The sequence below is a fragment of the Amphibalanus amphitrite genome, unplaced genomic scaffold (genome assembly GCF_019059575.1).
Source record: "Amphibalanus amphitrite isolate SeventyFive unplaced genomic scaffold, NRLGWU_Aamphi_draft 000585F_arrow, whole genome shotgun sequence".
Lineage (NCBI taxonomy): Eukaryota > Metazoa > Arthropoda > Thecostraca > Balanomorpha > Balanidae > Amphibalanus > Amphibalanus amphitrite.
The window spans coordinates 292466-305516 of record NW_024882079.1 but is presented as its reverse complement, the minus strand read 5'-3'; the positions used below and the strand labels follow the sequence as shown (position 1 = coordinate 305516).

General features: G+C 57.4%; 1 protein-coding gene across 7 annotated transcripts in view; it reads right to left on the bottom strand.

The window, feature by feature from the left end:
• Positions 1-4273: 4273 nt before the first annotated feature.
• LOC122394332 (nuclear hormone receptor FTZ-F1-like) overlaps positions 4274-13051 on the bottom strand; it is a 67069-nt gene continuing 58291 nt past the window's right edge. For 4 of the 7 annotated variants that reach the window (XM_043391129.1, XM_043391131.1, XM_043391126.1 and 1 more), the window contains 4 exons: positions 7162-7420; positions 6787-6887; positions 6275-6419; positions 4274-5932 (listed from right to left, as the gene is read on the bottom strand). In XM_043391129.1, the coding sequence (XP_043247064.1) occupies positions 5907-5932; positions 6275-6419; positions 6787-6887; positions 7162-7420 (531 nt within the window). In that variant the 3' untranslated portion in view covers positions 4274-5906. Of the gene's footprint in view, positions 5933-6274; positions 6420-6786; positions 6897-7161; positions 7421-13051 lie in introns of all 7 variants that reach the window. The other 3 variants (XM_043391128.1, XM_043391130.1, XM_043391124.1) reach the window with 1 other exon arrangement.

Below are 13051 nucleotides of genomic sequence, written 5' to 3'. Positions count from 1 at the left end.
AACGCTCTCCACGCCTCCTGCTTCTCTTGTTTTAAGATTTCAGAGCAGGCCTTACGTGCTTGTGAGTATAGGTCTGCGTGGTAAGAACAGACACATCTTTGGAAGTTGCGCAGAGCTCTACGCCGTAGGGCCTTTGCCCTCTGGCATTTCCAGTTCCACCAAGGGACATTCCCTGGTTGGCCAGTTTTCTGGGTAATTGTTACCGTCTTAATAGTTTCTAAAGCTGCCGAATGGATGATTTGTAAGAATTCATTCATGTCCAAGTCTTCGTTATAGCCGGACAGGCGCGTAACAGCCGCATTAAAAGCTGTCCAGTCTGCGTGTTTAGTGCACCATTTTTTTGTTGGCGTGGGAGGCAGTGTTGGAGTCTCACTGGTAAGAATCACATGAATAGGGAAATGATCAGAAAATAATGGATCCGTTGTCACTGACCATTGGAACTTTGGCGCAATTCGTGGGGATGCAATGGACAGATCTATCGCAGATGTCGTGCGATAGCTAAAGCTCATGAAAGTGGGAGAACCATCATTCATACATATCAGTGAATGTTTGTTTAGCAATGCTTCCACCTGTGAACCTCTTGACGACAATCGCTGACTACCCCATAGAGGGCTGTGAGCGTTCAAATCTCCTAATATCAAACTGTTGTTCGGCATTTGAGCAAGGAGATTATCGATCTTGGAAGCAGTAACTAATGGAGAGTTTGGTGGGAGGTATAAGGACATAATGAGTATTTCACAATGGAATAGCGTTACATGTACTGCTACTGCGTTTAGGGTTGTTGTAAGTTTAACTTCGTGATGGAGAATAGAGTTAGAAACGTATAAAGCGACACCTCCTTGGCGATGCAACGACATCACATTATTTTGGTACAATGAATATCCTGGAACCGAAAAGTTGTACACGTCATTGTCTCGAAAATGGGTCTCCTGAATGGCGGCGAGTAGAGGTGCCGATTTTCTTAGGTGTTGTTTAAATTCTGACAGGTGAGATATGAGTCCGCCTGTGTTCCATTGTAAAATAAACATTTTGTCTTTTACCTAGTTCGTGTAGTCAGGGACGAATGAACGTTTCAAAGGTGTTCGATATCCAACGTTTTTTGTCCCACTTGGGGAGGACTGGCTGCGCAGGTTGTAGTTGCGTCTTACGGTGGGAGGAGTGGCGGGAGAAAACTCTATCTCACTCATTGAGGCAGAAGACGCAGGGAAGGTACCACAGATGGTATCCTCCTCGTCACTGGTATTGCAGGTCGACGAGTCATCATCTGAGTCTAAGATGGTCGAGCCAGACTGTACCTGCGTCTCAGAGTCCGGTAGACTGCTGTCCGCTGTCCGTAGGTGCGTGAGTTGGCTGTGCTCGGGGGTGGCCAGCCACTTTTTGCTGGCGTTAGCGACTGACGGCGAGGCCGTTGTGAGGGGCTCGGTACCCTTTTGGGACGCAAATGTCTCGGGAACCGTACTGCTTTGCTGGGAGTCTGCCTCTGAACCTTGTTGTTGCTTTGGGATTAGAGTCACAGGCCAGTCGTCATCACTGTCTTCCGCCTCGCGAGGGGTGGAGGTTGAGGTAAGTTCCTCGTGGGGAGAGGGTGTCGGTGCTGCAACAGACCGGCGACTTTCACGGCCGCTCTCTCTCCGTGACTCCCCGCTGGCTGGGGGAGGGGTCACTGACCTATCTCCAGCCCCCACATCAGGTCTGCGTGGTGGAGGGCCCTCTGTAGTCGGTCGGGATCGTAACTGAGGGGAAGCCGTCGACAGATCGTTTCCCGTCCCTTGTTTTCTCTGTTGGGTGGGTGCGCTTGCCGGAGTCCTGGTAGGGTGAGTCACCTGGGACTTGTCTCGCGAGTGGGCGGTTGAAACCTGGTTGGACTCTGCTGGGGTCTGCCTGGAGCCGTTCCAGTGAGTTTTCTCGACCCCAACCCCACCCCGATGTCGTGGGTCCTCCGACCTGGGAGCAGGGGGAGGGGGAGGGCCCGTGAGCACTGGCCATTGGTCTCCTCCATCTGTGTAGCCTAAGGTAGCCTGAGTCCTGGCACGTAGCTCCTCCACTTTACTGATCCACACAGGGCACTCCTTGTCTGTTACTGCATGCGGACCTTGGCAGGCTGCGCAGTGCGGGGGAGCCATACAACCCTGGGATTCGTGCTCCTGAGAGCATCGTTTGCATCTCGGAGCACGGGCCCTGCATGTTTTTTGTCCATGACCATACCTGAGGCACCGGTGGCATCTGCGAGGTAGCGGAAAACACGGGCGGACCTCGTAACGAATGTACGCCGCATAGAAGTGAGCGGGGAGGGTCGTGTTGCAAAACCGTAGTTTCAGAAGAGGGTTTGGGCGGGTTGTTTTGGATGGGAGCCGAGTGACACTGGACACTCCCTGACTCTCACTTTCCTGGAGGATAGTGTTGACTGACTCATCCCTGAGCTCAGGTGCGTAAACCATACCCTCTACTTGGTTCAGTCTGTCGGCTGGCTGAACTTTGATTGGTAGTCCATCAAAGCAGGTCCATCCCATGAGCTGTTCAGTCTGGCCAAGGTGCTCAGTTTTTATGAGTAGAGCCCCACTCCGGATAGCAGAGACCTCGATGGTAGTCACCGAGGAACCGAGCAGTGCCCTTAGGTGGTCCCTGATCTTATATGGGCTAACATGCCGGAAACTTTTGGGGTTTGGTCCCTCAAAACGGGCTAGAAGGAAGGCAGCCCCTCTTGGAACCAGGTGGCCCTCTACAGCAGCCGAAGTTGCACCAACTCTGTTCTGGGGTGGCATCTTCAGTTGCCCGCAGGTTCGTGCCAGCGATACAGTGAACTTGCAGTGGGCGATGCGAGGCGAGGGCAGATAATGAGAACGCACGTGATCAGCTGACCACTGAACAAAGCAACCGCGCGAAAGGCGCGAGGATTCCCGCCAAAATGGATGAGACGGGGATGATTTGGTGACCGATAAAAATAGCAACGATGTGAAGCGGAAATGGTAGGCGCGAGGATTCCCGCCAAAATGGATGAGACGGGTATGATTTGGTGACCGATAAAAATAGCAACGACGTGAAGCGGAAACAAAGCAACTGCGCGGAAGGCGCGAGGATTCCCGCCAAAATGGATGAGACGGGGATGATTTGGAGACCGATAAAAATAGCAACGATGTGAAGCTGGAATGGTAATCAGAAAGTAGAAAATGTTAGCAGCACCCTCACAGACAGGAAAATTGCGAGGAAAAATGCGAGAGGAACAATAAACACTCACCGGAATCCTAGGCTTCGAAGTCACGGAATTAGGCCAAAAGACGAGACGAAAACGGAGATGAAGAGGGAAGGAATTTCCAGTCGATTGCCGAGATAAGAATGGAATGCGTATGAAGTGGAGACAAAGAAAGTCTATACGGACAAAGACTGACAATTGCAAGAAAACGTGACAAGCGTTCTAAGATATTCCTAGATCGGGAACGATCTCTACCGTGGCAGACGCCAAGACGGAATGTGTGTATTAGGAAACACGTGCGCCATAAAAGCAGCTTTCCTTGTGCTTCCATATCAGGGAAGATTTTGGGACTGAGTATGCTAATTTACCTTCACGCCACGGAATAGAAGTAAAGTAATCTTGCCACAGAAGATTCCTCCGTTCCATCGCTTCCATCCTCAGGACACAGAAATCCTTCTCCTCCCCGCCGCCACCCCCACTCCGAGCTGGACAGGCACCTTTATCTCATGCGGGCTGCTCCCTTGGAGCGGCACCGCTGCTCCCGAGGGAGCGCACCCCGTAGCCGGGTGCAGAGAGTGCTTGGGGGGGGGGGGGGCTGATCGGCCTGTCCTTTCGGACGGGCTCAACCCCCGCGACTCTCTAGGGTGTCTGCCCAGACCAATGTCTCCCCCTAATTCCTATCATCCTTCAGGCCCTGAAATGGTCTCGTCAGACCGAAAGGGCCTAACCCAACAAAACAAACAAACAAACAAAACCACGGAAGATCAGAATCGCGAGGATCGCGAGCGCTGAATATCGCAATGCCATATAACAGAATTTCGTAACCACCACCATTAAAGCTGTCTGGCTCTCAACACCGTAGACGAGCATCCTGATCCTTGATCATCTTCCCTAACCGCAACTGCAGGACGTAGGTACTACATAGAATGCCGCTAATTTCATCTAGGGCTAATTTCATGATACTAGCCATTTAGCCAATGAACAGACATACTGGTGTCGTCTCGTCCTTACTCAAACAATGTCGCTACCTCTATTCACCCCCCCCCCCCCCCCGGACACTCGAAGGCAGGCAGAGACGTCTCCGATGGTAGGTGATGTACCTTTATTCGTGTCACCATGAGTCCCTCTCACACTCCTTTCACAATCAGGGCAGCGAATTCGATCACATTCCGATGTGCTCTACGCAGATAAAACACTCCATCACAACACTCGCACACAATCTAACATACGCAGACACACAGACAGACAGACGCACCGAGACGGAGAGGTTTTGCCGCGCCGGGTCGTCACTTCCATCCCGAGCTCGCAGCTACCGCAGGCCGCCCGACCCCACCGCGCGCCCGAGCCATAGGCAGCCGGGGCGACCGCACCCAGGCCGCCGGCCGTACCCCACCCACCCACCATACGCACCTATGGAATGTTAAAACATTGTCAAAATCGGCGCACAGACCGGCGGCCGTGCGCTCGCGCGCGCGCGCGCCCTATCGGCCACTGAACACAAGTCGAGATGACTAGCAAAAATAACCACATGACTAGTGCGACACAAACGGGCGCTACCGGCCGCGGGTCGGGCGCGCGCGTCTCGAGACAGACCTACCACTAGGAGAGCCGGAGGGAGGGGCGGAGCGAGGCGCGGAGACGGAGAGCGAGAGCGGGGGAAAGACAGGAGGAGCGCGGCGGCCGCAGCAGTATCGTAATGCCCCGCTCCCGGACGGCTGTGGCGCCGGCCGGCCGACGCAGGCAGCACGGCGGACGGCGAACTTACCCACTACACGCGCGACACTCGTACCGAAGGCGGCGGGCGGCGGCGGCGGGCGGGCGGCACGCGGCGCTGCAGAGCCCCTCACAGACATCCCTCACACGCACACACACACAAACCTCCCACCGGCGGACACGCGCACCCTCTATAATTTATAACAATATGGTAACAAAAGAGGTCCGAGTGGGACGCCGGCGCGGCCCGGGCGGCCGACAGCTCGGCGTCCCCTCACATCACACGGCCTGCCGGTCCGCGCCGCCGGCAGCACGCGCGCCGACAGACAAACAGACAGACAGACAGACACACAGACCGACCGGCACGGGTGCCGGGTGCTCGCGAGCCGGCCGCCGCTCCTCGGCCTTCTCAACTAAAACCGGGCGGCAAGCCACGCCGACTAAACCATTCCAGTAGCAAAATACGGACTTCATTAACGGTGCGTCAGGTACTGCGGGCCTCTCGGCCACAGCTGGCAGCCTGCCGAGCGCAGAGTACCAAAAAATAAACCTCTGCCGGCGACACACCACACAACACACAACGGGCGGCGCCGCGCGCGCCGGGCGGCCGGCCGCGCACACAGACAGACACGCACACAGACATACGGCGGCAGCAGCGGCGGCGGCGGCGGCGGCGGCAGCGGCAGCGGCCTCACAGACCAGGGCAGTACGGTTGCACTGTGGCGGCCGGCCCGACCAGACCAGTCTCTGGCGGCGGCCGGCGCCGGTTCTCTTTCTCCACCAATCCTCACTCGGTTTCCTCGGATCACTCGACGTTCACTCTCACTCACACCGTTGCGTTCGCGCGGCGAGCGGCGAAGTATGCACAGAATGATAGCGTCCGATCGGGGCGGCTGGCGGCGGCCGCCCGCCGGCGCGCGGGCGAGGGTGATGCCGCCTCGGCGTTTGTACTGGTGGGGCGGTCCGGAGAGGGCCGCGCTCCGTCCGCGCGCGGGAGGCCGTCTCAGGGCGCCGGCAGCCGACCGCAATCTGAAACAGCAGCAGCACAGACGTCAGCTGGGGCTGCCACAAACTAGCAACCGGAACCACATTAAGAAAAGGACTAGCCCAGATACCCCTAACTACTGCAAAAGACTCAAGACACAGCCGATACCGAAATTCGCCATTTCTGGCTTGACTCTGGTGAAGTATTTTATTCCAGACATAGTCTGTCTATGTTCTAGAACATGAAAATATGACTATTATCTAAGTAGGTATGAACAGCAAGGCCGAAACTGTTACTGTTATGTACCTAACAATTGAGAAAAAAATACCGAGTAAGGCTGAATCAATCAGGGGTGTACAGCTCTGGCCCGTTCCTGTTTTACTCACGTCTGCGCGCGTGCAGCATCTCGATGAGGAGGGAGGTGGCTCGGTTGTGATCGTTCTGGTCGTGTTTCTGATACAGATAATCCTCCCCTCGCAGAGCCAGGTCCCGCAGTTCGGGCAGCAGAGCCATCAGCCGCTGGTACTTGCCCTGGAGAGAGACGAGTGTTAGTGGTTGCCAGACACAGCACATCGGTCAGGGGAAGGTGGAGAGGTGGAAGCAAGCGCGAGCATCCGCCAAGAGTTACGCTGCTGAATGTATTAGAAGACGGTACTATTCACACGATGACCCAAACGCACGCTCCCTAAAAGCAGAGACGCCATGTAATCACAGCTGCATGCCAGTTCTGACAACACAGCTTAGTGAAGTTCAGAAAAGGGCTCGACATTGAAAGCTAGCTCGGCCATTCGGAGTCCAATACCAAAACCACCAAAGTTTGGCGGCCATTCAAGACATGAACGATCACCAGCACCTAGCCCCCACCCCCATCCTGCCCGCACTCCCGTCAGTCTCTTACCTGAATATCGGGGTGGACAGCGGCGCAGTAGTCCATGTGCGCCTGCTTGACCTGGTCCTGGGCCTGCTGCACGTGTCGCCGGTTACCCAGCGTCTGCAGGTCTGCGGTACCAGCGAGGCGGAGAAGGGGCAAAGGTCAGTGTATGTGGGAGATGGAAGGGCGTTGGCAGGTACATAAAAAATTAATATCACACTTCATGGCATAGTAAAATACATCTACAAAAGTAAACCTCTACGCAGTTTCCAACTGAAGATACAGACCAGTCATTCAAAAGCTCGGCATTCTGACATCGAATATACGATTAAGTGTTAGACAGCGGCACTACCGGATAGCTAGCGGCACGCTACTAAAGCCGGACGGTGGCACGCTACTCACTGGGGTCGAGCAGCAGGACGAATTTGAGGCAGATGTAGTCGGACACGTCGAAGCTGAGCTCCTGCAGCCGGGCGGTGACGTCGTTGAGCTGCGGCACCAGCTCGGACATGCCGAACAGACTGAGGGTGAGCAGGTCGAACTTCTGGCCGTTGGGCAGTGTGGTGCTGTCGGGTAGGTTGTTGTGCAGCCGCTGGTGGATGTGGTCCAGGATCATAATCACTGACCAGGTGGCCTGCAGCAGCTTCATCTGATCCTCCACCTGCCGGAAACAGAGAGCAAACGTCATACAGCGCATGGGTGACGGTGCTGCCACCAGCGGCGGGCGGCATAACCAGCAGTTGGTGCTAGCGGCCGTAGATGGCGGTGCCGAGAATGGTGTAAAAGTGTGGTAACGCAATCGCTGACACACACGCTGAGCACGGACACCGTTATTTCGACTGGCGTTTAGCGATTGCGACACGCTTACAGGCAATTCCCATTTCATAACTACAAACATGGGTTAGACAATACCTGAACAGGTAAAACTCGTGTAACCTAACACGCAGTACCACACAAAGTTCAGCGTTTGCCGTCAAACGGTAAACCAGTCGCCGCTCAGTGTAACCTCTCTCTTTCTCGACCGAGTTTTGCAACGTCTATCGATGTCAGCGCACACTTTTACTCGGCTGAATAGCGGGCCTGCACCGCTGACCCGCGCTGCCGCAGCGGGTTTCATCAGACCGCTCGCACACTGCGCTGGCGTCCCCACAGCCCGGATGACCCACTGGAGCACCCAGCGGCGCAGGCCAAACGTCCAGCTAACAACATTGTCGGGGGAATATCACAGCAATGTCCCTAATACGCCGAGGCCCTGGTCAGCCATGATAGAAGCCATGTTCATCAAAGACCTCATCTCAACTGAAAGTGGTTTCTCGTGTCACTTTACCAAACAGTTTCATCATAAGTCTAACTGGACTAACTAGCGCGCTATAGTTGAGCGCACGTTTTCTCCTCTCATGAGCCGCCCGAAAGCAGACGTGAGACCCTGCAGACAGAGTTAATGAGCACCGGTCTCTCGAACAGCATGAACTCGTGACTAATAGCCGCCCCGGTGGAAGGCAGGGCTGTCGGCGCGTGGCTGGGTCAGGGCGCGAGCTGCTGCTGCCCTGACCGGACCGACCAGCGACCGGTACCTGCCACTTTCGAGAGCCGCACGCGCTCCCCGCCGCAGCACCCGCAGGCACGGCCTGACCAACCGCCCAGCCGGGCGCGGGGAGTTGCAGAATTCAAACGACACGCGGCGCGTTACGAAATACCTACACCCACTCGAGTAACTGTCACCGGTAAATTCAGCTGTCGCAAAACTGGTTACATGTAATCAAATTAATTTATCGTGCAGGATCGAAAGTCCAACATATCACGAATGTGCCAGGAATGCTAAATGCATATTGCATAACGACGTGTTTGAGGCGGCCGAACGCAAAACCAATTCAGCGAAATGCGAAATAGAGTACTCGGATAAGAGCTGCCCCAGTTCCATACCCATTTCGGGATAACGCCCAAGCATAAGCATGCAAAGGCATCCATTTGACTCGCAGTTACATACGAATGATTTCTGCATATGTGGTGATGATAACCGTAGAGGTGGTAAGGACTACCATAAACTGCTGTGCTGCCGTCCCGTGGGTCTGGAATCCAGCTGTCTGCGGCTCCTATGTAAGCCAGTCAGACCGGGCCGCCTGACACGGGAGCCGGGCTCCACGGAGGTGACGACACACGACTGACGGCGACAGCCGGTCCTCTCCACTTCTCTCCACTCCACTTCAATCTATCCCCTTCGCTCCACCGCGACCCGCAGAGACGGCGGCGGCGCGTTTCGCAATGCGGCGGCGGTCGGTAGCGGCACGGTGGTGAGACTGTCGTGGCAGGATCATACGCTCCTCACGTCACAGTCATAGTCCTCAGCTCATGAGAGGGTCCCAGAGGCGTGCATAGGGATCCGAGCAGCTCTCGTAGCGCTCGGGTGCGCCTCAGGGGCCTGGGGCCGCGCCGGCCGGCCGACCACTCAGTCGGGCCGTGACACAAGACGACCGCACCGCCGCACTTTCACTCGCAGCCAAGGCCACCGCCGCCACCACCACCGCCGCCGCCGCCGCCGTCGTCGCAGCATCGAGCCCGAGCTTTTTTTGCCGCGACTGGGGTCCATTTTTTGCGCGCGCGGAGGGGCGGAGTGGCCCGTCCTCCAGACGGCCGGTCTGTATTGTCTGCGCCACTGAGAAACTGGGCCGAGACGGGGCCAGCCACGTGGACGGGCCGGCCACAAAGGGGCACCGTAGACGGACGGAAGCGGCGACTGTGGCCCGGCTCCGACGGCCGGTCAGCGGCATAAAGCGTCACTGGGAGTCACCTGGCCACACCTGGTCACACCAGCCCGGCCCTGTGCCTGAGAACAGGGCGCCGACGGAGCCACCGTCTCAGCGGATACAATACAGCGGCGGCAGAGCGGTTCGCTCCGCGCATTGTGGCGGCTCTCAGTAAATCTGAAGCCAGTCGGCAGGCAGGGCTGGCTGTGTGCCGGCTCCTTGCCATCAGAGTGAGCCGGGTGACCCATTCCTGGTCCGACCAGGGAACGCTGGGACCCTCAGCGACAGCGACAGACTAAAACTCCCGGTGGGCCGCTACCACCGTCATCGGTCGCAGCAGCGAGCGCCCAGGCGGCCGCCGACCAGGAAACCTGGCTAGTCTGCGCCCAGTTTTCCAGTTTGGGACATGAATATTGCAGACGGCCCAGCGGGAAAACGGACGGCACGCCGTTAGGTTGACTGGGACGGAGCGGGACACTGACGAAATACCGTTAGGAGTGTGCGACGCTACGGATAGGCGCTGTAGTTCGGAATCAGGACGGCTCTGGTTGGAAAGAGCCAATGCCGCCGGGTTTGTTTTGAATGATTCGCAGTGGATCGTAAATTGAATGTTCGAGTGCAGGAAACGCACGATAAACGATGGAAAAAATGCAATTTGCATGCAAAAATGCAATACACTATACAGTGGTCAGACTAAAACGAAGAACAAGAAACAAAGAACAGACAAAGGAACGCGACAAAGAAGAAATTGCATGGCATGGTTGCTCAGCATGTCACGCGCAACAATACTTGTGTTGCGGCCAGTAAACTATTTCAAACAAACTAGCTATCGCAGTGTGACGAACAAAGCCTGTGCAACAAAGCGGGACGAACAAGCTGAACGAGTCAGAGTTCCCCGCAACAGGCATGTGCGGCAAACGCCTAGCGGCGCTGTCACAACGCTTGAGGAATGAGGACTCTTCCACGCTACAACGCGGAAACAGTGCAACTTTTGAAAGCGCCGCACGGTGTCTGCAACGCTAATACCGCACGGTTCGCTAATTAAACGCTATGTAACGGCATGCAGGGTGCCTGCATTGTTCCATTAGCGACACAGCGCAGGCAAGTTTTGTTTCGGAGGAATTTCTTCCGATGCATTGTTCAAACGTCGAAGAAAGCTTCCCAGCCGCACCTGTCGCACGTCAAAAGCGGGCCTGAGCACCTGGAGTGAGTTGTCGGCATTCCGTGAGGCATGCTGTCGAGCCTTCGCGGGCTCTGCTAACGCTGGCTCCTCTGAGGGCGTTGACCGGCCGAATGACGCGTCCCGCCATGACCGGTGCGTAGTGCAACGACCTGCACGCCTGCAAAGGTCAGCGTGCGTCGACCCCGGCGCAGAATCACGCACCGATCGGTCGCAGCCTGACGGGGCGACCGACATCCGACGGACCGCTACGATTGATTGAATGCACCAGCCCGGCAACAGGTCGGAGCACACAGAACAGACGCCTAACTGGCCGCGCCGCAACTTTTCCGGACCGACGGGGAAGACACCGACTTCCGTCGCGCCACAATGGGTTGCGTGTGTGCAAAGGCGGCGGGGCGGCCGACTGAGCTGTCCCGACGGGGGGCCGCCGCTGCGAGAGCCGGGATTATGCACAGAGTACGAAAACGGGACCCAATTCAGTTGCTAGGGCGGACATAATCTCAGTTTAGGACGGACAGACATATAATCTCAGACTAGCAGGCGCTGAGTTGAGATCACTGGGGCAGAAGCCATCCGTCCGGAGGAGATAGGTTATCAACAGATGAACGCCGCCAGAGAACCACCGGTCCCTCAGTAACACCCTGTCCCTTTCTCCCTACCCCTCACCATCCACCACTACGCACTCTCCCCCTCCCCACGTCCTGTCCTCCCCTCGACGCTGCTCCAGCCGTCTGCAGCGGCCTCTGACGACATCGACCGCCGCCCTGCAGCCGCGCCTGGCGACCCACATGGTGCAGACGTCATTATGCGTGACCCCGTTGGAGCGCGGCGCCGCTGCGGGCCCGCTGACGCAACTGGCACGCACAGTGCGCACTGCGCACACCGCCGCCCATCCGGCCCCCGGCGCCGCCCCGGGGCCCACTTTCGCCGCGGAGCGCTGCCTGCACAGGGCGGAGGGTGGAAAGAAAGGGTGGAGGACCCGAGCAGAGGATAGAAAGAGCGGACGGCGGTCGTTCGAGAGCCGAGAAGATAGGGCGGACGGCAGGGGAAAGGCGGTCACCGATCAGGCGTTCTGTCCGGTGTCTTTCACACACGCATAGCTCCTGTCTAGAAACAGACAGGCCACGTTTCCTCACAGATGAAATATGACTTCAAATACCCAGCCGGACGGAGGGAGCCCTGCAGCGGCGAACGGCTGGAGACGCCGCGACGCCACCGGAAATGCCTATTTGTCGGACTGACGGTCGGCGCCAGTCACCGTCTCGGTCCCCGCTCGCCGGGGAGGCAGTTGGATTGGCCAGCAGACGCGGCAACCAGACCAGGCCAACACAGGCAAAAACCCAACGTTTGGGTCTAATGCTAGACAGCTGCAGCCCATGCACGAAAATACGTGCCGAGGTCGGGCAGCGTTAGGTATTATGCACCGAGTCGGGTGCAATCCGGCACGCCAAGTCTTTTCACCGCTACACTACGAGTGGTGAAAAAGTCTGCCAGATCGCGATCGCACCAGGCGAGTCGGCCCTTTGCCTAAAGAGCCGACAACTGGCAAAGCGGACAACGCTATGAAAACGACTGGAATGCCACTAATGGCTCGCACAGGTGAATGTCGCAGGTATGCTTCACGTCCGATTCTCGAGTAGATAATGCTCCAACATTGTGCGCCACATTGGATTGTGAGTCTGTGCGCCACACGGCCGTCACCGTTTCGAGCCGCGGCGGGCGGCCGGGGGATTGGACAGCTCCGCCGATCCCTGGGAGGCGGGGAGCGGCTCCAGCCAGCCCAGTGGGTGGTCAGCCCGGGCCGGACGGCCGGAGATAGGGGGCCCGGTCGGCGGGCGGGCCCGAGTAGCCCTGATTGGCGCTCCAGCGGGCCGAGCCGCCAATGGGAGCCGGTCGCCGGCGGCCCACAGAGGCAGCATGGCGGAGCAGCAGACCACCGTGAGAGGACCACGTCCCTCAGAGGACCAGGGGACGGTCCTAGCAATCATCACCACCGCCCCAGTACGGCTACACACCAGCTGTCCAGACCAGGGCCCTCACGATAGGCCGCCCTGATAGCCGGCAATCGCACAGCAGCGGGCAGATTAGCGCCGCACGCTGCCGAGAGGTGCCCAGTCCACGCATCAGTCACCCGCAGGAAATGTCGTACGCACCGGGAGCCACCATAAGATCGACGGACATCACAATACTATCTCAACACTACCATCGGATTGTAGCAGCTGCCTTCCAAGTTAAAAACTTGATCTTGCCAAGCCAGCACTCCACCGTGCCACAAACGAGTCATATGCTAATCCGCCCGTGCGTACCGGTCCGTCCAGCACCACTCCAGCACCTGGCGGCCCGTCTCGGTCCGTGGCTCCGTCGC